Here is a 23,086-nt window from a genome sequence, read left to right on the forward strand (position 1 = left end):
GTCTTCCCACACCTGTTCCCGATCCTTTCCCCTGATTAGAGTCCCTATTTCTTCCTTTGTGTTCCGTTCCTGTCCTGTCGGTTCCTTGTTTAGAATTCACCGTGCTGTGATTGTGTATCGCCCTGTCCTGTCGTGTTTTTGCCTTCATCAGATGCTGCGTGTGAGCAGGTGTCTCTGTCAGCTACGGCCTGCGCCTACCCGAAGCGACCTGCAGTCTGTGGCCGCTTCTCCTGTTATTCCCCTCTACAGACTAGAGGATTTCTGTTATTCCCTGTTTGGACATTTCCTGTTAAGGATTCAGGATTTGTCGTTTTCTGTTTGGACTTGAATAAACTCTGTTTCTGTTAAGTCGCTTTTGGGTCCTCTTTCACCTGCATGACAGAAGGAACCGACCAAGGAATGGACCCAGCGACTTCAGACGCTCGTTACACTGCCGTCGAGATCCAAGGAGCCATGCTCGGCAGACACGAGCAGGAATTGTCTGCTGCTCGCCATGCCGTGGAGAACCTGGCCGCTCAGGTTTCCGACCTCTCTGGACAGTTCCAGAGTCTACGTCTCGTGCCACCTGTTACTTCCTGGCCTGCCGAGCCTCCAGAACCTAGGGTTAATAACCCACCTTGCTACTCCGGGCAGCCCACTGAGTGCCGCTCCTTTCTCACGCAGTGTGAGATTGTGTTCTCTCTCCAACCCAACACATACTCTAGAGAGAGAGCTCGGGTTGCTTACGTCATTTCACTCCTTACTGGCCGGGCTCGAGAATGGGGCACAGCTATCTGGGAGGCAAGGGCTGATTGCTCTAACAAGTTCCAGAACTTTAAAGAGGAGATGATTCGGGTTTTTGACCGTTCAGTTTTTGGTGGGGAGGCTTCTAGGGCCCTGGCTTCCTTATGCCAAGGTGAACGGTCCATAACGGATTATTCTATTGAGTTTCGCACTCTTGCTGCCTCTAGTGAGTGGAACGAGCCGGCGCTGCTCGCTCGTTTTCTGGAGGGACTCCACGCAGTGGTTAAGGATGAGATTCTCTCCCGGGAGGTTCCTTCAGATGTGGACTCTTTGATTGCTCTCGCCATCCGCATAGAACGACGGGTAGATCTTCGTCACCGGGCTCGTGGAAGAGAGCTCGCATCAACGGTGTTTCCCTGCTCCGCATCGCAACCATCTCCCTCCTCTGGCTTTGAGACTGAGCCCATGCAGCTGGGAGGGATTCGCATCTCGACTAAGGAGAGGGAACGGAGGATCACCAACCGCCTGTGCCTCTATTGCGGAGTTGCTGGACATTTTGTTAATTCATGTCCAGTAAAAGCCAGAGCTCATCTGTAAGCGGAGGGCTACAGGTGAGCGCAACTACTCAAGTCTCTCCATCAAAATCCTGTACTACTTTGTCGGTCCATCTACGCTGGACCAGTTCGGGTGCTACATGTAGTGCCTTGATAGACTCTGGGGCTGAGGGTTGTTTCATGGACGAAGCATGGGTTCGGAAACATGACATTCCTTTCAGAGAGTTAGAGAAGCCTACGCCCATGTTCGCCTTAGATGGTAGTCATCTTCCCAGTATCAGATTTGAGACACTACCTTTAACCCTCACAGTATCTGGTAACCACAGTGAGACTATTTCTTTTTTGATTTTCCGTTCACCGTTTACACCTGTTGTTTTGGGTCATCCCTGGCTAGTATGTCATAATCCTTCTATTAATTGGTCTAGTAATTCTATCCTATCCTGGAACGTTTCTTGTCATGTGAAGTGTTTAATGTCTGCCATCCCTCCCGTTTCTTCTGTCCCTACTTCTCAGGAGGAACCTGGCGATTTGACAGGAGTGCCGGAGGAATATCATGATCTGCGCACGGTCTTCAGTCGGTCCCGAGCCAACTCCCTTCCTCCTCACCGGTCGTATGATTGTAGTATTGATCTCCTTCCGGGGACCACTCCTCCTCGAGGTAGACTATACTCTCTGTCGGCTCCCGAACGTAAGGCTCTCGAGGATTATTTGTCTGTGTCTCTTGACGCCAGTACCATAGTGCCTTCTTCCTCTCCGGCCGGGGCGGGGTTCTTTTTGTTAAGAAGAAGGACGGTACTCTGCGCCCCTGCGTGGATTATCGAGGGCTGAATGACATAACGGTTAAGAATCGTTATCCGCTTCCCCTTATGTCATCAGCCTTCGAGATTCTGCAGGGAGCCAGGTGCTTTACTAAGTTGGACCTTCGTAACGCTTACCATCTCGTGCGCATCAGAGAGGGGGACGAGTGGAAAACGGCGTTTAACACTCCGTTAGGGCATTTTGAGTACCGGGTTCTGCCGTTCGGTCTCGCCAATGCGCCAGCTGTTTTTCAGGCATTAGTTAATGATGTTCTGAGAGACATGCTGAACATCTTTGTTTTTGTCTATCTTGACGATATCCTGATTTTTTCTCCGTCACTCGAGATTCATGTTCAGCACGTTCGACGTGTTCTACAGCGCCTTTTAGAGAATTGTCTCTACGTAAAGGCTGAGAAGTGCTCTTTTCATGTCTCCTCCGTTACTTTTCTCGGTTCCGTTATTTCCGCTGAAGGCATTCAGATGGATTCCGCTAAGGTCCAAGCTGTCAGTGATTGGCCCGTTCCAAGGTCACGTGTCGAGTTGCAGCGCTTTTTAGGTTTCGCTAATTTCTATCGGCGTTTCATTCGTAATTTCGGTCAAGTTGCTGCCCCTCTCACAGCTCTTACTTCTGTCAAGACGTGTTTTAAGTGGTCCGGTTCCGCCCAGGGAGCTTTTGATCTTCTAAAAGAACGTTTTACGTCCGCTCCTATCCTCGTTACTCCTGACGTCACTAGACAATTCATTGTCGAGGTTGACGCTTCAGAGGTAGGCGTGGGAGCCATTCTATCCCAGCGCTTCCAGTCTGACGATAAGGTTCATCCTTGCGCTTATTTTTCTCATCGCCTGTCGCCATCTGAGCGCAACTATGATGTGGGTAACCGTGAACTGCTCGCCATCCGCTTAGCCCTAGGCGAATGGCGACAGTGGTTGGAGGGGGCGACCGTTCCTTTTGTCGTTTGGACAGACCATAAGAACCTTGAGTACATCCGTTCTGCCAAACGACTTAATGCCCGTCAAGCTCGTTGGGCGTTGTTTTTCGCTCGTTTCGAGTTTGTGATTTCTTACCGTCCGGGTAGCAAGAACACCAAGCCTGATGCCTTATCCCGTCTGTTTAGTTCTTCTGTGGCTTCTACTGATCCCGAGGGGATTCTTCCTTATGGGCGTGTTGTCGGGTTAACAGTCTGGGGAATTGAAAGACAGGTTAAGCAAGCACTCACGCACACTGCGTCGCCGCGCGCTTGTCCTAGTAACCTCCTTTTCGTTCCTGTTTCCACTCGTCTGGCTGTTCTTCAGTGGGCTCATTCTGCCAAGTTAGCTGGTCATCCCGGTGTTCGAGGCACTCTTGCGTCTATTCGCCAGCGCTTTTGGTGGCCGACTCAGGAGCGTGACACGCGCCGTTTCGTGGCTGCTTGTTCGGACTGCGCGCAGACTAAGTCGGGTAACTCTCCTCCTGCCGGTCGTCTCAGACCGCTCCCCATTCCTTCTCGACCATGGTCTCACATCGCCTTAGACTTCATTACCGGTCTGCCTTTGTCTGCGGGGAAGACTGTGATTCTTACGGTTGTCGATAGGTTCTCTAAGGCGGCACATTTCATTCCCCTCGCTAAACTTCCTTCCGCTAAGGAGACGGCACAAATCATTATTGAGAATGTATTCAGAATTCATGGCCTCCCGTTAGACGCCGTTTCAGACAGAGGCCCGCAATTCACGTCACAGTTTTGGAGGGAGTTCTGTCGTTTGATTGGTGCGTCCGTCAGTCTCTCTTCCGGGTTTCATCCCCAGTCTAACGGTCAAGCAGAGAGGGCCAATCAGACGATTGGTCGCATACTACGCAGCCTTTCTTTCAGAAACCCTGCGTCTTGGGCAGAACAGCTCCCTGGGCAGAATACGCTCACAATTCGCTTCCTTCGTCTGCTACCGGGTTATCTCCGTTTCAGAGTAGTCTGGGTTTACCAGCCTCCTCTGTTCTCATCCCAGCTTGCCGAGTCCAGCGTTCCCTCCGCTCAAGCGTTTGTCCAACGTTGTGAGCGCACCTGGAGGAGGGTGAGGTCTGCACTTTGCCGTTACAGGGCACAGACGGTGAGAGCCGCCAATAAACGCAGGATTAAGAGTCCAAGGTATTGTTGCGGCCAGAGAGTGTGGCTTTCCACTCGCAACCTTCCTCTTACGACAGCTTCTCGTAAGTTGACTCCGCGGTTCATTGGTCCGTTCCGTGTCTCCCAGGTCGTCAATCCTGTCGCTGTGCGACTGCTTCTTCCGCGACATCTTCGTCGCGTCCATCCTGTCTTCCATGTCTCCTGTGTTAAGCCCTTTCTTCGCACCCCGTTCGTCTTCCCTCCCCCCCCTCCCGTCCTTGTCGAGCGCACCTATTTACAAGGTACATAAGATCATGGACATGCGTTCTCGGGGACGGGGTCACCAATACTTAGTGGATTGGGAGGGTTACGGTCCTGAGGAGAGGAGTTGGGTTCCGTCTCGGGACGTGCTGGACCGTTCACTCATCGATGATTTCCTCCGTTGCCGCCAGGATTCCTCCTCGAGTGCGCCAGGAGGCGCTCGGTGAGTGGGGGTACTGTCATGTTTGTCATTTATTATCATGTCTTGTCCCTGTGCTCCCCATTCTATTCGTTTCCCTCTGCTGGTCTTATTAGGTTCTTTCCCTCTTTCTATCCCTCTCTCTCCCCCTCCCTCTCTCACTCTCTCGCTCTCTCTTCTCTCTATCGTTCCGTTCCTGCTCCCAGCTGTTCCTATTCCCCTAATCATCATTTAGTCTTCCCACACCTGTTCCCGATCCTTTCCCCTGATTAGAGTCCCTATTTCTTCCTTTGTGTTCCGTTCCTGTCCTGTCGGTTCCTTGTTTAGAATTCACCGTGCTGTGATTGTGTATCGCCCTGTCCTGTCGTGTTTTTGCCTTCATCAGATGCTGCGTGTGAGCAGGTGTCTCTGTCAGCTACGGCCTGCGCCTACCCGAAGCGACCTGCAGTCTGTGGCCGCTTCTCCTGTTATTCCCCTCTACAGACTAGAGGATTTCTGTTATTCCCTGTTTGGACATTTCCTGTTAAGGATTCAGGATTTGTCGTTTTCTGTTTGGACTTGAATAAACTCTGTTTCTGTTAAGTCGCTTTTGGGTCCTCTTTCACCTGCATGACATTACCTCCCTTATCTCACCTCATTTGCTCACATTGTATATAGACTTGATTTGTACTGTATTATTGACTTGTATGTTTGTTTTACTCCATGTGTAAATCTGTGTTGTTGTATGTGTCGAACTGCTTTGCTTTATCTTGGCCAGGTCGCAATTGTAAATGAGAACTGGTTATCAACTTGCCTACCTGGTTAAATAAAGGTCAAATAAAATAAAATAAAAGTATTCAGACCCTTTGCTATGATACTCGAAATTGAGCTTAGATGCATCCTGGTTCAATTGATCATCCTTGAGATGTTTCTACAACTTGATTGGAGTCCACTTGTGGTAAATTCAATTGATTAGACATGATTTGGAAAGGCACACACCTCTCTATATAAGGTCCCACAGTTCACAGTGCATGTCACAGCAAAAACCAAGCCATGAGGTCAAAGGAATTGTCCATAGAGCTCTGAGACAGGATTGAGTCGAGGCACAGATCTGGGGATAGCTAACCAAAACATTTCTGCAGCATTGAAGGTCCCCAAGAACACAGTGGCCTCCATCATTCTTAAATGGAAGAAGTTTGAAACCACCAAGACTCTTCCTAGAGCTGACCACCCAGCCAAACTGAGCAATCGGGGGAGAAGGGCATTGGTCAGGGAGGTGACCAAGAACCCGATGGTCACTCTGACAGAGCTCCAGAGTTCCTCTGTGGAGATGGGAGAACCTTCCAGAAGGACAACCATCTCTGCAGCACTCCACCAATCAGGCCTTTATGGTTGAGTTTATGGTTGAAGCCACTCCTCAGTAAAAGGTACATGGCAGCCCGCTTGGTGTTTGCCAAAAGGCACCTGAAGGACTCTCAGACCATGAGAAACAAGATTCTCTGGTCTGATGAAACCAGTATTGGAGGAAACCTGGCACCATCCCTACGGTGAAGCATGGTGGTGGCAGCATCATGCTGTGGGGATGTTTTCAGTGACAGGTACTGGGAGACTAGTCAGGATCACGGGAAAGTACAGAGATATCCTTGATGAAAACCTGCTCCAGTGTGCTCAGGACTTTAGACTGGGGCAAAGGTTCACCTTCCAACAGGACAATGACACTAAGAACATAGCCAAGACAAAAAAAGGTGGCTTCGGGACAAGTCTCTGAGTGTCCTTGAGTGGCCCAGCCAGAGCCCGGACTTGAACCTGATCGAACATCTTTGGAGAAACATGACATTTCTGCCAGAAATCTCAAAAAAAATGTTTTTGCTTTGCCATCATGGGGTATTAGATTGATGAGGGAAAATCCATTTAATAAATTAGAGAATAAGGCTGTAACGTAACAAAATGTAGAAAAAGTGAAGGGGTCTGAATACTTTCCTACTGCACTGTATATATAGGGGCAGTACTTAGTGACATCATTTCCTGAAACAGGAGGTACCAATATATAGCATAAGTTCACAATATCAACATTCAATGTATCAAAATATATGACTAAGCTGGAAGTGTAAATGCCAGCCCAGCCACAATCCTAGAGGTTCACTGATGATCAACCTCCTCCTTCACATCTGACTCCTGATGATCAACCTCCTCCTTCACATCTGACTCCTGATGATCAACCTCCTACTTCACATCTGACTCCTGATGATCAACCTCCTCCTTCATTTACATTTACATTTAAGTCATTTAGCAGACGCTCTTATCCAGAGCGACTTACAAATTGGTGCATTCACCTTATGACATCCAGTGGAACAGTCACTTTACAATAGTGCATCTAAATCTTAAAGGGGGGGGGTGAGAGGGATTACTTATCCTATCCTAGGTATTCCTTAAAGAGGTGGGGTTTCAGGTGTCTCCGGAAGGTGGTGATTGACTCCGCTGTCCTGGCGTCGTGAGGGAGTTTGTTCCACCATTGGGGGGCCAGAGCAGCGAACAGTTTTGACTGGGCTGAGCGGGAGCTGTACTTCCTCAGTGGTAGGGAGGCGAGCAGGCCAGAGGTGGATGAATGCAGTGTCCTTGTTTGGGTGTAGGGCCTGATCAGAGCCTGGAGGTACTGAGGTGCCGTTCCCCTCACAGCTCCGTAGGCAAGCACCATGGTCTTGTAGCGGATGCGAGCTTCAACTGGAAGCCAGTGGAGAGAACGGAGGAGCGGGGTGACGTGAGAGAACTTGGGAAGGTTGAACACCAGACGGGCTGCTGCGTTCTGGATGAGTTGAAGGGGTTTAATGGCACAGGCAGGGAGCCCAGCCAACAGTGAGTTGCAGTAATCCAGACGGGAGATGACAAGTGCCTGGATTAGGACCTGCGCCGCTTCCTGTGTGAGGCAGGGTCGTACTCTGCGGATGTTGTAGAGCATGAACCTACAGGAACGGGCCACCGCATTGATGTTGGTTGAGAACCACAGGGTGTTGTCCAGGATCACGCCAAGGTTCTTAGCGCTTTGGGAGGAGGACACAATGGAGTTGTCAACCGTGATGGCGAGATCATGGAACGGGCAGTCCTTCCCCGGGAGGAAGAGCAGCTCCGTCTTGCCGAGGTTCAGCTTGAGGTGGTGATCCGTCATCCACACTGATATGTCTGCCAGACATGCAGAGATGCGATTCGCCACCTGGTCATCAGAAGGGGGAAAGGAGAAGATTAATTGTGTGTCGTCTGCATAGCAATGATAGGAGAGACCATGTGAGGTTATGACAGAGCCAAGTGACTTGGTGTATAGCGAGAATAGGAGAGGGCCTAGAACAGAGCCCTGGGGGACACCAGTGGTGAGAGCGCGTGGTGAGGAGACAGATTCTCGCCACGCCACCTGGTAGGAGCGACCTGTCAGGTAGGACGCAATCCAAGCGTGGGCCGCGCCGGAGATGCCCAACTCGGAGAGGGTGGAGAGGAGGATCTGATGGTTCACAGTATCGAAGGCAGCCGATAGATCTAGAAGGATGAGAGCAGAGGAGAGAGAGTTAGCTTTAGCAGTGCGGAGCGCCTCCGCGATCTGACCCCTGATGATCAACCTCCTCCTTCACATCTGGCTCCTGATGATCAACCTCTTCCTTCACATCTGACTCCAGTGATAAATCCAGAGCATCTTCTTTTTTGGGTAATCGCGATGGACTACGTCATCAAATAGGCCGTCAAGTTAACAAGTTAATTGTTGTTCAGGTTATCAATGGGAAGAGCATTAGCAAGATCTCCTGTCTGGTAACTTGTCTCATTCAATGAATTTACATTGGCAGGTGAACATGGAGAAACCCCATTAAAAAAACTTAGTCAATCTCAAACTGCAGAAACACTGTTGGAATTCCTTGTCAAAGTCTGTGGCCTGTGATGTTGGGACAAATGATAGTCCCTTATTATACAAGAGACCATATTCTACAGCACAACGGCAGAGTCATGTCTTCAGTTTAAAACTAACAGTGACTCAATAATCCTTTTGGGAATGTTATGATGTCATAAAGTTATGGGCAGAGTTAGAAAGTTGGCTGTCAGAAGTACAATTATACAATGTAAAATTACTTTTAATCTGTCTGTCAGCATATTTCAAGACATGGCATTTGAGGGTGCAGTGAGATGCCCCAGAGTTGGATGATACTTTTCTCATCAATCATCTTAAAAATGATACATAATTAAAACCTGGAAATCAACCAATCCTCTGTTGTTAATTCAATAGAAAGGTCAAATGCTTTATTATCTGAAAGTTGAAAGTGACAAAGATAAATAAAATGGTGCTGATGCGGGCACTGGAGATGGGGGTGTGGTCTAATGGGTCGGGGAAGGTGTGATGTAGTTAATGGTGATGGGGGTGCATTCTAGTGGGTCTGGGCAGGTGTGATGTAGTTCATGGAGATGGGGGTGTGTTCTAGTGGGTCGGGGAAGGTGTGATGTAGTTAATGGTGATGGGGGTGCATTCTAGTGGGTCTGGGCAGGTGTGATGTAGTTAATGGTGATGGGCGTGCGTTCTAGTGGGTCTGGGCAGGTGTGATGTTGTTAATGGAGATGGGGGTGTGGTCTAGTGGGTCTGGGCAGTTGTGATGTAGTTAATGGAGAGGGAGGTGTATTCTAGTGGGTCTGGGCAGATGTGATGTAGTTAATGGAGATGGGGGTGTGTTCTAGTGGGTCTGGGCAGGTGTGATGTTGTTAATGGAGATGGAGGTGTGTTCTAGTGGGTCTGGGCAGGTGTGATGTAGTTAATGGAGATGGGGGTGTGTTCTAGTGGGTCGGGGAAGGTGTGATGTAGTTAATGGTGATGGGGGTGCATTCTAGTGGGTCTGGGCAGGTGTGATGTAGTTAATGGTGATGGGCGTGCGTTCTAGTGGGTCTGGGCAGGTGTGATGTTGTTAATGGAGATGGGGGTGTGGTCTAGTGGGTCTGGGCAGTTGTGATGTAGTTAATGGAGAGGGAGGTGTATTCTAGTGGGTCTGGGCAGATGTGATGTAGTTAATGGAGATGGGGGTGTGTTCTAGTGGGTCTGGGCAGGTGTGATGTTGTTAATGGAGATGGAGGTGTGTTCTAGTGGGTCTGGGCAGGTGTGATGTAGTTAATGGAGATGGGGGTGTGTTCTAGTGGGTCGGGGAAGGTGTGATGTAGTTAATGGTGATGGGGGTGCATTCTAGTGGGTCTGGGCAGGTGTGATGTAGTTAATGGTGATGGGCGTGCGTTCTAGTGGGTCTGGGCAGGTGTGATGTTGTTAATGGAGATGGGGGTGTGGTCTAGTGGGTCTGGGCAGTTGTGATGTAGTTAATGGAGATGGAGGTGTATTCTAGTGGGTCTGGGCAGATGTGATGTAGTTAATGGAGATGGGGGTGTGTTCTAGTGGGTCTGGGCAGGTGTGATGTTGTTAATGGAGATGGAGGTGTGTTCTAGTGGGTCTGGGCAGGTGTGATGTAGTTAATGTTTGTATGATGTCCTCCTTTGTATGTGTATGTTTTGTATTGTTTATAAAATATCAATAATTCAAAGTTACACCTCACTGTTCTATTTTTGGAGTTATTACATTAAACCAATCAGATTTCAGAAGAATGCCAAAGTCAGGTGTGAAGTAATATGGAGGACCAGCCTATTCCCTATCATGTAAACTACAACAGAAATAACTTAAAATGTATAACTTCATATTAAACAAATCGTTTTCAGTCATGACTTGAGTGATTAAAGTAAACCACAGTTTTGGAAATACATAACGCCATCTAACCATATATCAAAGAATGTTAGCTATATGCAGTTATCTTAGCCAGCCAGCCAACGTTAGCTATTTAGCCAACTAGCTATTAGCCTAACCAGCGTTGCCAACCAGCACGGTTATGGTCAGTGAGCTGGAGCCCAACTAAAACATAACTGCAGATCAAAAGAGAAGAGACATACAGAATGATGGCAGGGAAATTAGAATTCACGTGAAAATTCACCTCACTGGTTAGAGAACAACCTGCAGAAGACAGTTAGCTACATTTTAAATGTAGGGGTCGTTAAACAAAGGAACACAAAACTTATGCCATTTGTTTGAGAGGAGGGAGACTAATGGAGCCCAACTACCAGAGTTACAACCCAACTAAAACATGACTGCAGATCAAAAGAGACAGAATGATGGACGAAATGAAGCTTCAGACGTCATTGATCACTGCTGATAAAAGTGACATACTGCTTTGAAGTATACTGCTTAGCGATTTCGGCGCATGCCTCGTAGCTCCTATATTAAATGTAACACGCGTGCTACGGGTGAGTGTTGTTATCGTAACCAGTGAGCTGAATAACATCCATATCGAAAAGTTGACAAAACAAAAAGGACTATAAAAATATATAAAATTAACCTGAAAAAATACTAAATGTCCCCCTCTGGTGGCGAATAAGTATAATACACCCAAACTAACAAACCCGGGCTAATAAACTGGTGTTCATGATATTATAAAAACGTGTACTTTATACATTTTTCATAAATTACCTGCATTTATGAGACACACAGTGTGGATGAATGATCAGTAGTCGACAGGATAAAAATAGCACTCCTAAAGAAGATGCATTTTCCAGTTAGCTACCAATTTGAAAGAGCTTTAGCATAAAACCTATGTGGAAAACTGAGATTCGGGAAATAACATATAAAGAGAGGCTTATTTGACGCCAAACCAACAACAGTAGTTACTAGAACATAAATTGCTAATGTATGATGTAATGTCAACTTTATACATTTCTATCCCTGGACCACTCAATTTTCAAATTCTCCATAGGCCTGCTGTGGATTACCCAGAATCCCATACCATTATCACTGAGTGTACTACACTGAGTGTAATGCAAACACACGAGCAGCGCAGCGGTCTAAGGCACTGCATCTCAGTGCTAGTGGCGTAACTACAGACCCTAGTTCAAATCAAGGCTGTGATTGGGAGTCCCATAGGGCAGGGCACAATTGGCCCTGCATCGTCTGGGTTAGGGTTTGGCCGGGGTAGGCCGTCAATGTAAATACGAATTTGTTCTTAACTGACTTGCCTAGATAAATAAGGGTTAAATATATTTTTTTTAAATGTAACTTCATTACACCGTTACACTGGCATACAAACTCAGTAGCACAAAGTTGATCCTCCATATGACGTGGAGAAATATGGCATTGTGGGTAGTTTGGAAGATTTCCCGAAATAAGTTAATAAATATGTCATAACACAAAACACATAACTGTTTGTACTTACAGGTAACCAGATCGTGCCTACAAATAGCTTACTACGTCTTTAACCACACTGTACTGTTACACTTGTGAGTAAAACCCTCCAACCCTTTAACCTTTTCTGAACATTATACAGTAATATACATTTTAGTCAACTGCGTTACCCACTCCAGTCAGCAGATGGCGGTGTAGGAATTTAAGGCAGTGCTGTTAGTGTGACGTATAATCTAGTGGACGGAACGCTTATTTCAACAGCAGCAACAGTAAGTCAGCCATCTCGGTAGCTTGCTAGACAAACTAGCCGAAACAATAAAGCTCTTTAGACGCTTTAGTGTTTATTGGCCACTTCTGTCGTCTAGTTAGTTTTCCGTTTTAATTTCATATTTACGGTGTTGTTGTTATTATTCAGCTAGCGGGCTGGTTAAGTTAGCAATAGCCGAGCTAGCTAACATCCCCGACCATGAGTTCACTAAACTACTCTCCTTCAGTTAAAGAAGATGCGGTCTGCTGGACGGAGAAAGCATCTCTCGTTAAAGAGGAGAAGGAAGAGGAGGATATCACAGTAAAACAAGAATTAGAGGGTGAGGCTGTTAAAGTGAAAGAAGAGAAAGACGCGTTCAGAGTGAAAGAAGAGGATGTTACAGTAAAAGAGGAAGAAAAGTATTTCAGAGTGAAGGAGGAGGAGGATGATGCATTTTTTGGAGTGAAAGAGGAAGAGAGGGGGACTGTCACATTGAAAAAGGAAGAAGAGGAGGAAACTGGATATCTGGGCCCGGTTTCCCAGGGGCATCTTAAGGCATCCAGTGTCTCTAACGATGAACGTGCCCTGGTTAACACGAGTAAGTACTGTCTTAAAAGCAGAGGCACAAGCTCTACAGTTGTTGAACTTATGTGTGGTGTTAAAGGGGAAATATGCAATTGCTACATCAATATTTAAATGTTTTATTATTTATTTATAGCCATTAATTATTGAAGAATATAACACATGTCTCGTGAGCTTAGTTCAACTGTTGTACCCCATCAGAACCCCAAATAAGAAATAAGAAATGTAAATCAACACTGTATAGCCGGTTAAAACTATAATGTTGATATCATGGATGTTCAGTCCTTGCATCCATAGGGCTGTTTATGAATTTGAGAGTAGTTACATTTCTCCAGCCCCATCCATCATCTTATTAGCAAACCAGTGGTGAAATTACAGCTTTGTTATTGTTTGAACTGCAGATTGGTTGATTGATTGTTGTGTGTTTTTTTTAAAGGGACAACCTAGTTTTTTAACAGAAACAAAATGGCAGCCCAGAGACCTGAGCTGTGTTAGAATACTTATTCTAACCATACTATGTGATGCTTATTGGTCAAAGTATGGATGTAGTTAGTTTGCCAAAAGTTCCCGGATGTCATACTACATTCGCCAAAATACGAAGTATACATGCAGAGGACTCTATTTCGGTGTTTATCGGGCCCAAAATGCATTTCTTCGGGAAATGGACGTGGCTTCAACTATTTTCAGAGTTGAAGAAAATGGCGGAAAATATGCAGCTGAAGTTCAACGAGAGAGTGGATACAAATGAACTGCTTTAAATAATTATGCCTAATGTTAGGAAAATGTTGAGCAGTGTAATGACTTTTCACATAATTTATGTTACACATTGTTAGCTACACTATCCTTACAAACCGCATAGCATATCTTTATAGCCATATGTACCAGTATGTCAGCTTGCTACATAATGTTAGTTGGCTACTAATATATCAAACTTGCCAGTATATTAACTATATTCTAACTAACTAGCCAATGTTTATTGACTTGATTAGTCACGTCATTCTTAGCCAAGGGGTCGTGTGCGTTCTCAATGGACATTGTTCATTCGGGGTCGAATGAACAATGAATGAAGAACTCCGATTTCAACCCCCGTTGAATATGTCCAGGTGTCAGTAAACGTAGGCAGAGAAAGCTCAAATTAAATTCTTGCCAGCAGCACAGTTAGTCCCCAACGCTCTGAATAACATGAAACAGGTAAATCATTGTTGATTTACCAGCACTGCTAGGGCAAGTAAAATGGTCAGTGAGGTTTTCTCTCATTTGTGTGTAGCAAGCTATCCGACGTTAGCCAGTTAGCTTGGGCGCTTTACTGTCGTTGTGAGGTCAGAACGCTTGGATCGACTCTACTCCTCAGCCATATAGTATTGGTTTATACTATGGCTATACGAGCTCATGTTTTGGTTTCTGGTGGGGTAATACAGTTGAAACATTTGAGGCATTTATAAGTTATATTCTTCAATAATCAATGGTTATATAGTAAATGGGTCTTTCTATAACTGGCAGTGTAGATTTCCTGTGGGGTCAAATTGTTAGAGCTGTTGATAAGTCATTAGCTGTGTTAGAATACTCATACAAACCGTACTATTTGTTATGTTAATTGAGTATATAGTATGCTTATTGGTCATAGTAATCTATAATCCATCCATGATGTCATAATAATAGTTTACCAGGTTTCTAGGATATATAGTATTTTCTAGAATTGCTAGTGAAGATTTCTTGTGGGGTTCATTGTTAGAGCTGTTGATAAGTCATTGTATAATATTCTGGCAATTCTTTTCATGCCATTACATTGAAGGCGAAGGTTTGTCTTTTCTTAGCATGGTGTTGCTAAAATAATGTTAGCTGCTAATCGCTAGTTAGCGGGCTAGCTAGCTTGCTAAATGTATTAAGAGTCAGCGCAAACATTACTAGCTAATACTGCCTGCTATCAGTGTTGTTGTAGGCCTAGATAAGCATGCTTGGAATAGGCCAAGTATGAATATGTTATCTAGCTAACATGCTACATGAAGTAAAAAAAAAACATGTAATGCAACATCTAATTAGGGTCACTTTGAAACACTGACCAACACTTCCTACCATGTCTTCTTCTTCTCTGAGGTTTATTGTCAGACTACACTCATCCGGTGTATTGCTGCCACCTACTGTACAGGGTTGTAAAAAATACCCCCAAATCAAATAATGTTTTGGATGAACAAATCATACTAATTACAAAAAATAAACAGTTTGACTAGTGCAATTTCTCACTTGCGCTATAAACACAACAAATTCCACCTTCTTCACTATTAGTGTGTTGGGATCCTTCTCATGGCTTCACTGCAGACTGAGGGACATCCACCACCATCTCCTCTCTACTCACTCCTTCAGCTATTTTCACTGCCTCCACAAAGGACACCTGCAGGTTGGGCCTGATCCTAGCTACTGTGACATCCATCTGTCCAGGGCACTCTGGGAACTTGGGAACGTGATTCCCATCACAATTACAACATGCTTCATCTGACATATTTATTCCTTCGGCAAACACTTGCCACGTGTCCAAACTATTTATCATTGTAACACTGCAGTGGCTTCTGTATATCTCACTTGCCCAGATTTTACATAAGATGGGAGAACCACTTCACCAAACCACAGTAAAACCTTCCGTCTATCATTCGTTTTAGTCAACGTGCGTCTACCTGAAATGTTTAACCTAAACCACAAAGCTTTCCCCTTTTGCACTGTTGACACATAATCAGTATCATGGTCACTCAAACCGGTTCCACTTTACCCAATTCATCCTTCACCATCTTTGAGACTGCTAACGGGTCACCCACAAAAACATCCTTGCTGATGATTCCCACTCCGACAATAAACTGCTGTTCATTACCAACTTTAGCCTTTTTCACTCCACTGTTCTTCACCATCGTCCACTCAGTCTCAGCAACTGTACAGTGTCCATGTGCGGGGGCACCGGTTAGTTGAGGTAATATGTACTTGTAGATAGAGTTAAAGTGACTGCATAGATGATATCAACAGAGAGTAGCAGCTGTGTAAAAGGGTAGGGGGGGAATTAAAATAGTCTGGGTAGCCATTTGATTAGATGTTCAGGAGTCTTATGGCTTGGGGGTAGAAGCTGTTTAGAAGCCGCTTGCCGTGCGGTAGCAGGGAGAGCAGTTTATAATTAGGGTGGCTGGAGTCTTTGACAATTTTTAGGGCCTTCCTCTGACACAGCCTGGTATAGAGGTACTGGATGGCAGGAAGCTTTACCCCAGTGATGTACTGAGCCATTCGCACTACCCTCTGTAATACGTTTTGTCATGCCTTTTTCACAACTGTCTAGGTGTGCTTAGACCATCTTAGTTTGTTGGTGATGTGGTGACCTGCTCCACTACAGCCCCATAGATGAGAATGGGGCATGCTCGGTCCTCTTTTTCCTGTAGTCCACAATCATCACCTTAGTCTTGATCACTTTGAGGGAGAGGTTGTTGTCCTTGCACCATACGGCCAGGTCTCTGACCTCCCTATAGGCTGTCTTGTCGTTGATCAGGCCTACCACTGTTATGTTATCTGCAAACTTAATGATGGAGTTGGAGTCGTGCCTAGCTGTGCAGTCATGAGTGAACAGGGAGTACAGGAGGGGACTGAGCACGCATCCCTTAGGGGCCCCTGTGTTGAGCATCAGCGTTGCGGCTGTGTTGTTACATACGCTTACAACATGGTGGCGGCCCGTCAGGAAGTCCAGGATCCAGTTGCAGAGGGAGGTGTTTAGTCCCAGGTTCCTTAGTTTATTGATGAGCTTTGAGCGCACAATGATGTTGAACGCTGAGCTGTAGTCAATTAATAGCATTCTGACATAGGTGTTCCTTTTGTCCAGGTGGGAAAGGGCAGTGTGGAGTGCAATAGAGATTGCATCATCTGTGGATCTGTTAGGGCGGTATGCAAATTGGAGTGGGTCTCAGGTTTCTGGGATAATGGTGTTGTGAGCCTTGACCAGCCTTTCAAAGCACTTCATGGCTACAGACGTGAGTGCTACAGTTCGGTAGTTATTTAGGCAGGTTACCTTGTTCTTGGGCACAGGGACTATGGTGGTCTACTTAAAACATGTTGGTATTACAGACTCGGACATGGAGAGGTTGAAAATAACAGTGAAGACACTTGCCGGTTGGTCAGCGCATGCTCGCAGTACACATCCTGGTAATCCGTCTGGCCCTGCGGCCTTGTGAATGTTGACCTGTTTAAAGGTCTTACTCACATTGGCTGCGTAGAGTGATCACACAGTCTTCCGGAACAGCTGGTGCTCTCATGCATGTTTCAGTGTTTTTTTTTCTGTAGTGTAGCTCTTCTGTCACTGGGAATCTATCGGCCGTAGTCCTTTATTGACACTTTGCCTGTTTGATGGTTCGTCAGCGGGCATAGTGGGATTTCTTAAAAGCTTCCGGGTTAGAGTCCCACTCCTTGTGGTAGCTCTAGCCTTTAGCTCGGTGTGGATGTTGCCTGTAATCCTTGGCTTCTGGTTGGGGTATGTACTAGAGGTCGACCGATTATGATTTTTCAACACAGATACCGATTATTGGAGGACCAAAAAGGCCGATGCCGATTAATCGGCCAATTTAAAAAATAATACAAATTAAATATATATATATATGTATTTGTAATAATGCCAATTACAACAATACTGAATTAACACTCATTTTAACTTAATATAATACATCAATAAAATAGATTTAGCCTCAAATAAATAATGAAACATGTTCAATTTGGTTTAAATAATGCAAAAACAAAGTGTTGGAGAAGAAAGTAAAAGTGGAATAGGTGCTAACATTTCAGTTCCTTGTTCAGAACATGAGAACATATGAAAGCTGGTGGTTCCTTTTAACATGAGTCTTCAATATTCCCAGGTAAGAAGTTGTAGGTTGTAGTTATTATAGGAATTATAGGACTATTTCCCTCTATACCATTTGTATTTCATTAACCTTTGACTATTGGATGTTCTTATAGGCACTTTAGTATTGCCAGTGTAACAGTATAGCTTCCGCCCCTCTCCTCACCCCTACCTGGGTACGAACCAGCAACACAACGACAACAGCCACCATCGAAGCAGCGTTACCCATGCAGAGCAAGGGGAACAACCACTCCAAGTCTCAGAGCGAGTGACGTTTGAAACGCTATTAGCACGCACCCCGCTAACTAGCTAGACATCTACAAGTACCTAGGTGTCTGGCTAGACGGTAAACTCTCCTTCCAGACTCATATCAAACATCTCCAATCTAAATCTAGAGTCTGGTTTCAATTCCGCAACAAAGCCTCCTTCACTCACGCCGCCAAACTTACCCTAGTAATACTGACTATCCTACCGATCCTCGACTTCGGCGATGTCATCTACAAAATAGCTTCCAATACTCTACTCAGCAAACTGGATGCAGTTTATCACAGTGCCGTCCGTTTTTTCACTAAAGCCCCATATTCCACCCACCACTGCGGCCTGTCTTGTCTGCTGGCCCTCGCTACATATTCGTCGCCAAACCCACTGGCTCCAGGTCATCTATAAGTATTTGCTAGGTAAAGCTCCGCCTTAACTCAGCTCACTGGTAACCATAGCAACACCCACCCATAGCACGCACTCCAGCAGGTATATCTTACTGGTCATCCCCAAAGCCAACACCTCCTTCCAGTTCTCTGCTGCCAATGACTGGAATGAATTGCAAAAATCTCTTATATCTCCCTCACTAACTTTAAGCATCAGCTATCTGAGCAGCTTACCGATCGTTGCAGTTGTATGTAAATAGCCCATCCAACTACCTACCTCATCCCCATGTTTTCATTTTATTTTTTTGCTCTTTTGCACACCAGTATTTCTATTTGCACATCTATCTCTCCTGTGTTAATTTGCTAAATTGTAACTACTTCACTACTATGGCCTATTTTTTTTGCCTTACCTCCGTACTCCATTTGCACACACTATATAGATTTTTCTATTGTGTTATTGACTGTTCGTTTGTTTAATCCACGTGTAACTCTGTGTTGTTTTTATCGCACTGCTTTGCTTTATCTTGGCCAGGTCGCATTTGTAAACGAGAACTTGTTCTCAACTTGTCTGCCTGGTTAAATAAAGTTGAAAAAATATCGTAACTTTATTTTAGTCACATGTTCAACTATCATCAGCTGATCCAGGAAATCCTTTTCTGAATGACAGTCGCATGACAAACATCACGATATGCAACAACAACCAAAGTGCTTCTTCATTCATTACTCTGGTAAAGACCGTTATGCCATGCTCCACGTTGGATCCAACATCCCTACTTTGGTCATAATGTGTAGAGAACTGTTCCTTGATGGATAGGCTATTGTACAATGGATAGGCTATTGTACAACACAGAGCTATTTTCCTTTATTTTGTTGTTAGGTGAAGTTATGGGCCAATTTGGCAAACCGTGAACAATCCCTCATTGTCAGGCTGATGGAAAAGCTAGCCAAAGAGCATTTCACTGGTTGAAGTGTTTTTTATAAGTACAAAGCGGTTGATTTGCAATGATGACACAAACATTATATTAAGCAGGACATTCAAACGAGCCTTACAATTATAATCCAAAGTAGTGAGAAATGCACTCATAAGCAACCTGGAAATGGAGGTTACTCCCCTGAGTTTTCCCCGATTCACATTTAGAATACATTGTAAAAAAACTCTAATCTTTGCTCACCGTTTTTGCTCCAGGCAGATATACTACATCCATAACTATCGGTTTCCTCATTAGCAGGGAGGTGTTTCTGCAATCAAATTGTGTGTTTATCGCCCTCATGCCAAAATTTTAGCAAACACAGAAAGGGGCCTATTTTGGAGACCAAAAGTCATCTGGCACACTGCTTAGAGTTTCAACAACATGAATAACTTATTTCTAGTCTACAATCTTGGATGTTACTACTAATGTGAAAACAAGACAATATGACTATTCTTGCTCATTTTAAGACAAATGTCAAATAATCATTACATTCATTACAGACGTCAATTGTTGTACAACATCATAGCTACGCTGTTGGCATCACTTTTACAGTGGATTTTTGCTGTTGTGGGCCTTTAACCATCTGTCTGACTTTGTTGTTCACACAGGAGAGAGACAGAACTACCGTGGATCCTCTGGGGAGCCTCAACAACATCATGATGTTGACAGGTTAGAAAAGAGTCTCTCCACACCTCAAGAAACACCGGTGTAGATCTACAAGGAAGAGATCTCACTGCTGTTCTGATTGTGGGAAATGTTTAAAATCTTCATCAGAACTTAAAATACACCTGAGAAATCACAGGGGAGAGAAACCTTACTGCTGTTCTCACTGTGGGAAGGGTTTTACTCTGTCAACCCGCCTGAAATCACACCAGAGAACATACAGGAGAGAATCCTTATAGCTGTGATCAATGTGGGAACATTTGTACTAGTTCTAGCGATCTTGTTGTACACCAGAGAACACACACCGGAGTGAAATCTTATAGCTGTGATCACTGTGGGAAGAGTTTTACTACATCTAGCTGACTATACACCAGCGGAGACACACAGGAGAGAACCCCTTTAGCTGTGTTCAATGTGGGAAGAGATACTCTGATAAAAGTTATCTGATCAAACAGCAGAAAATACATGAAGGAGTTGTTTCATGATATCAATGAATTAATGTCACAATGTAGAATGTTTTAACATTGTAGAAGGAGTATTTTAATGATGTCACAATGTAGAACCCTAAATGTTTGCCCCCTGTTCTATTGATTTCAGCATGATATGGATATTAGCCTCAGGGGGATAATCCAGGCTCTGAAATGGAAGAGTACTATTTATGTGATTTAACAAAAAGTGACTAACACAAAAAGAGCTGTGTTACACTTACCACGTTGGTGACCCACTTGAATCAAAATGCAACACATCAAAATGTAGCTAGCTTTTCACCACATTGGTGACCCACTTGAATCAAAATGCAACACTTCAAAATATAGCTAGCTGTTTTCTACAAGTTGTTCTCTAACCAGTGATATACACATTATTCCCAGATTCTGTGTGGTTTCTGAGCTGTTAGTTTTAACAGGACATGCAACCTCATCTCCCTCCTTTCGCACAGTTGATTTCAACATGATATCGATGAGTGATGACAAATAAGTGTTGTGTTCCTTTGTTTAGCGACCCCTAAATTTAAATGCATCACTCCAAAATGTAGCTGACTGCCTTCTGCAGGTTGTCCTCTAACCAGTGAGGTGAAATATATCTCCCATTTCCATTTGTTTTTTTAGTTGTGTTCGTTTCAACATCACATGCAACCGGATTTCCCCCCTAATCGATATCAGTGATTTATTGCAACTTGTCAAAACAACAGCGTTTCTGGTGCTTGTGCAGTTCATTAAGGTGCTTGTTTAAGAAAAAAATCAAGTAATATGATTATTGTGGCAGATGTTTGTGTATATAGCACATTTTATGTTTAGGCTTTCAATATACCACAAACTGTTTCTGCATATTGGTTATTGAGAATGGAATTTATATGTTTAAGGTATTGACTAAAGGATTCCGCCCTGAAACGTATAACTGTGTAAAGAATTAATAGACTGTAATTCTCTAATGTGTGTGCATAGGACAAATTAAGATTTTACTATTTAGCAATTCAAGTGAGACATTCAAGGAGAAGAGGAACTGTTAACAGACAGCTTGTGACAGACAACTTGTGACCACTGTGAAACTGATAACAGGAAGGAGGTCTCCCAACCCAGGGAGGGGAGAAACCGTTAGGCTTGCAGTAGATTATGTAACATGTTGCAGGATATGATAAGCGATGTATGTGTTGGAGAAGACTTGTGAACAGCATTGACCGTGTTTGCGAAGAGGGGCATTTATATGACCAAATGTGAGGTCTAAAAGGCTATGTGCTTTGTATGATTTTCAGAGCTCTCTGAATAAAGAACTTAACCTTTTGCAGAAATTCTTGGACTTTGTCAAATTCTTCTATTAACCAGGGCTTTACAACCCCTGGGGAATTGGTCAAAGTATATAGTGAGTTTTGAGTTAATATCATTGGAACTTGAAATTCTTGTGACAGTTATTGATTTGGAAACTTGTTTAGAAAATACATGTAATTGAAAAGGCATTGAAAAGAAGGCTATGCCCAACGTCCAATATGCGTTCGGTTGTAGTTGAATGTGAAAGTTGAAAATATTGTTTTGGGTCTTATTTTTCTTCAATGACTTTAAAACAACTTAATTTCAAGGTACTTGCAGCCTATTGTCACAGGCCGGCTCATAGCCTGTCGCAAAAATGAGGGGACACGAACAACAGGTATAGGCCAATCAAAAAGGTTCTTTATTGTAAACCAAACTATTAACTTTAAACAAAGAAAAAGGAATGAGGTGTGAAAGTATCATAATATAAGGTGTATGTGAAATGCAGGGATGTGTGTGTGTGTGTGTGTGTGTGCGCGTGTGTGAATGACTGAGTGGAAAACTATGCAAAACTGCAAAGGAACAAACAAAACAGGATCATACCTGGAGGAGCAGAGAGAGACGAGTGATTATTGAAGCGGTTTAAATACCCTGAGCCCAGGTGACTACAATCACTAACGACCCTCCTCTGCCTGCAGGAGGAACCGCCCCTGCACCGCAGAGGGGCCGTGACACAAAACACATGGACACAGTATAATACATTGGTCTATAATCAATTTGATTAACAATCCAGCATCACTCCAGCATTTCTTGACAACACTCATGTGCTAATTCTCTTTATTCCACTACTGAAGAAGCATGACTCAAATCACCTCATATTTCAAACATTCAGCCTTACAAAAAATACATGTTTTATTATTCCATGCCTCACCACTAAGTGAATTATTGCCACTACATATTAGCAAAGGGGTGTACGTTTGCTTTTGATATTTTATATTTACAATTCATGTAACATTAAGTAATAATTATTTATGCAACCAACTGACCATTTCTGTGTACAATTATATTGGAATTGTTATCCTGCTCTTATAATATCAGGGTTAATTCTCAGATGTGCCAACCCAAATGTACTAGAGCATGACATTGGGGACTGGGCCCCGATCCAACAACATGCCTATCTAGTGAACCCTGAGAAGAGAGAGAGAAGCTCTGCAGTGAGGTGGAAAGTTACTACGGATATTGCAGGAGTTTCCTCTTGAAATCAGACATGCCTGTGGTAAGGACAACTTGGTTGCTGATTGTCTCAATGTTTGGAAGTCAAAAATATTTGTGTTATGCGTTAAGCCAGTGCGTTTCCATGGATCACAATTTATTTTGACACTTTTTTTCTGTATTGGAGATGAGTTTTGTTTGGACTAGTTCTAAGGGGATAAGAGTTCTAGAAGCTAGTGAGTTTTAGGTAGATGAGAGATCTAGAAGCTAATTGTTGACAGCCAGTCGACACCATGTTTATATTGTAGAAGGTGAAGCATTGTCGTTGATTATTATGTGAAATGGAAGTTG

At 44.3% G+C, this 23,086-nt stretch overlaps 1 protein-coding gene across 1 annotated transcript; it reads left to right on the top strand.

Annotated features, from left to right (window-relative positions):
- The first annotated feature begins 12,069 nt into the window (after window positions 1–12,069).
- On the top strand, window positions 12,070–21,561 carry LOC124007976 (proline-, glutamic acid- and leucine-rich protein 1-like). The gene is made up of 2 exons (XM_046318882.1): window positions 12,070–12,664; window positions 19,727–21,561. Exons 1-2 carry the CDS (start codon window positions 12,286–12,288, stop codon window positions 19,828–19,830), a joined length of 483 nt encoding a protein of 160 aa, XP_046174838.1. The 5' UTR covers window positions 12,070–12,285; the 3' UTR covers window positions 19,831–21,561.
- Window positions 21,562–23,086: the final 1,525 nt, after the last annotated feature.

This window comes from Oncorhynchus gorbuscha, linkage group LG21, assembly GCF_021184085.1.
Source record: "Oncorhynchus gorbuscha isolate QuinsamMale2020 ecotype Even-year linkage group LG21, OgorEven_v1.0, whole genome shotgun sequence".
Lineage (NCBI taxonomy): Eukaryota > Metazoa > Chordata > Actinopteri > Salmoniformes > Salmonidae > Oncorhynchus > Oncorhynchus gorbuscha.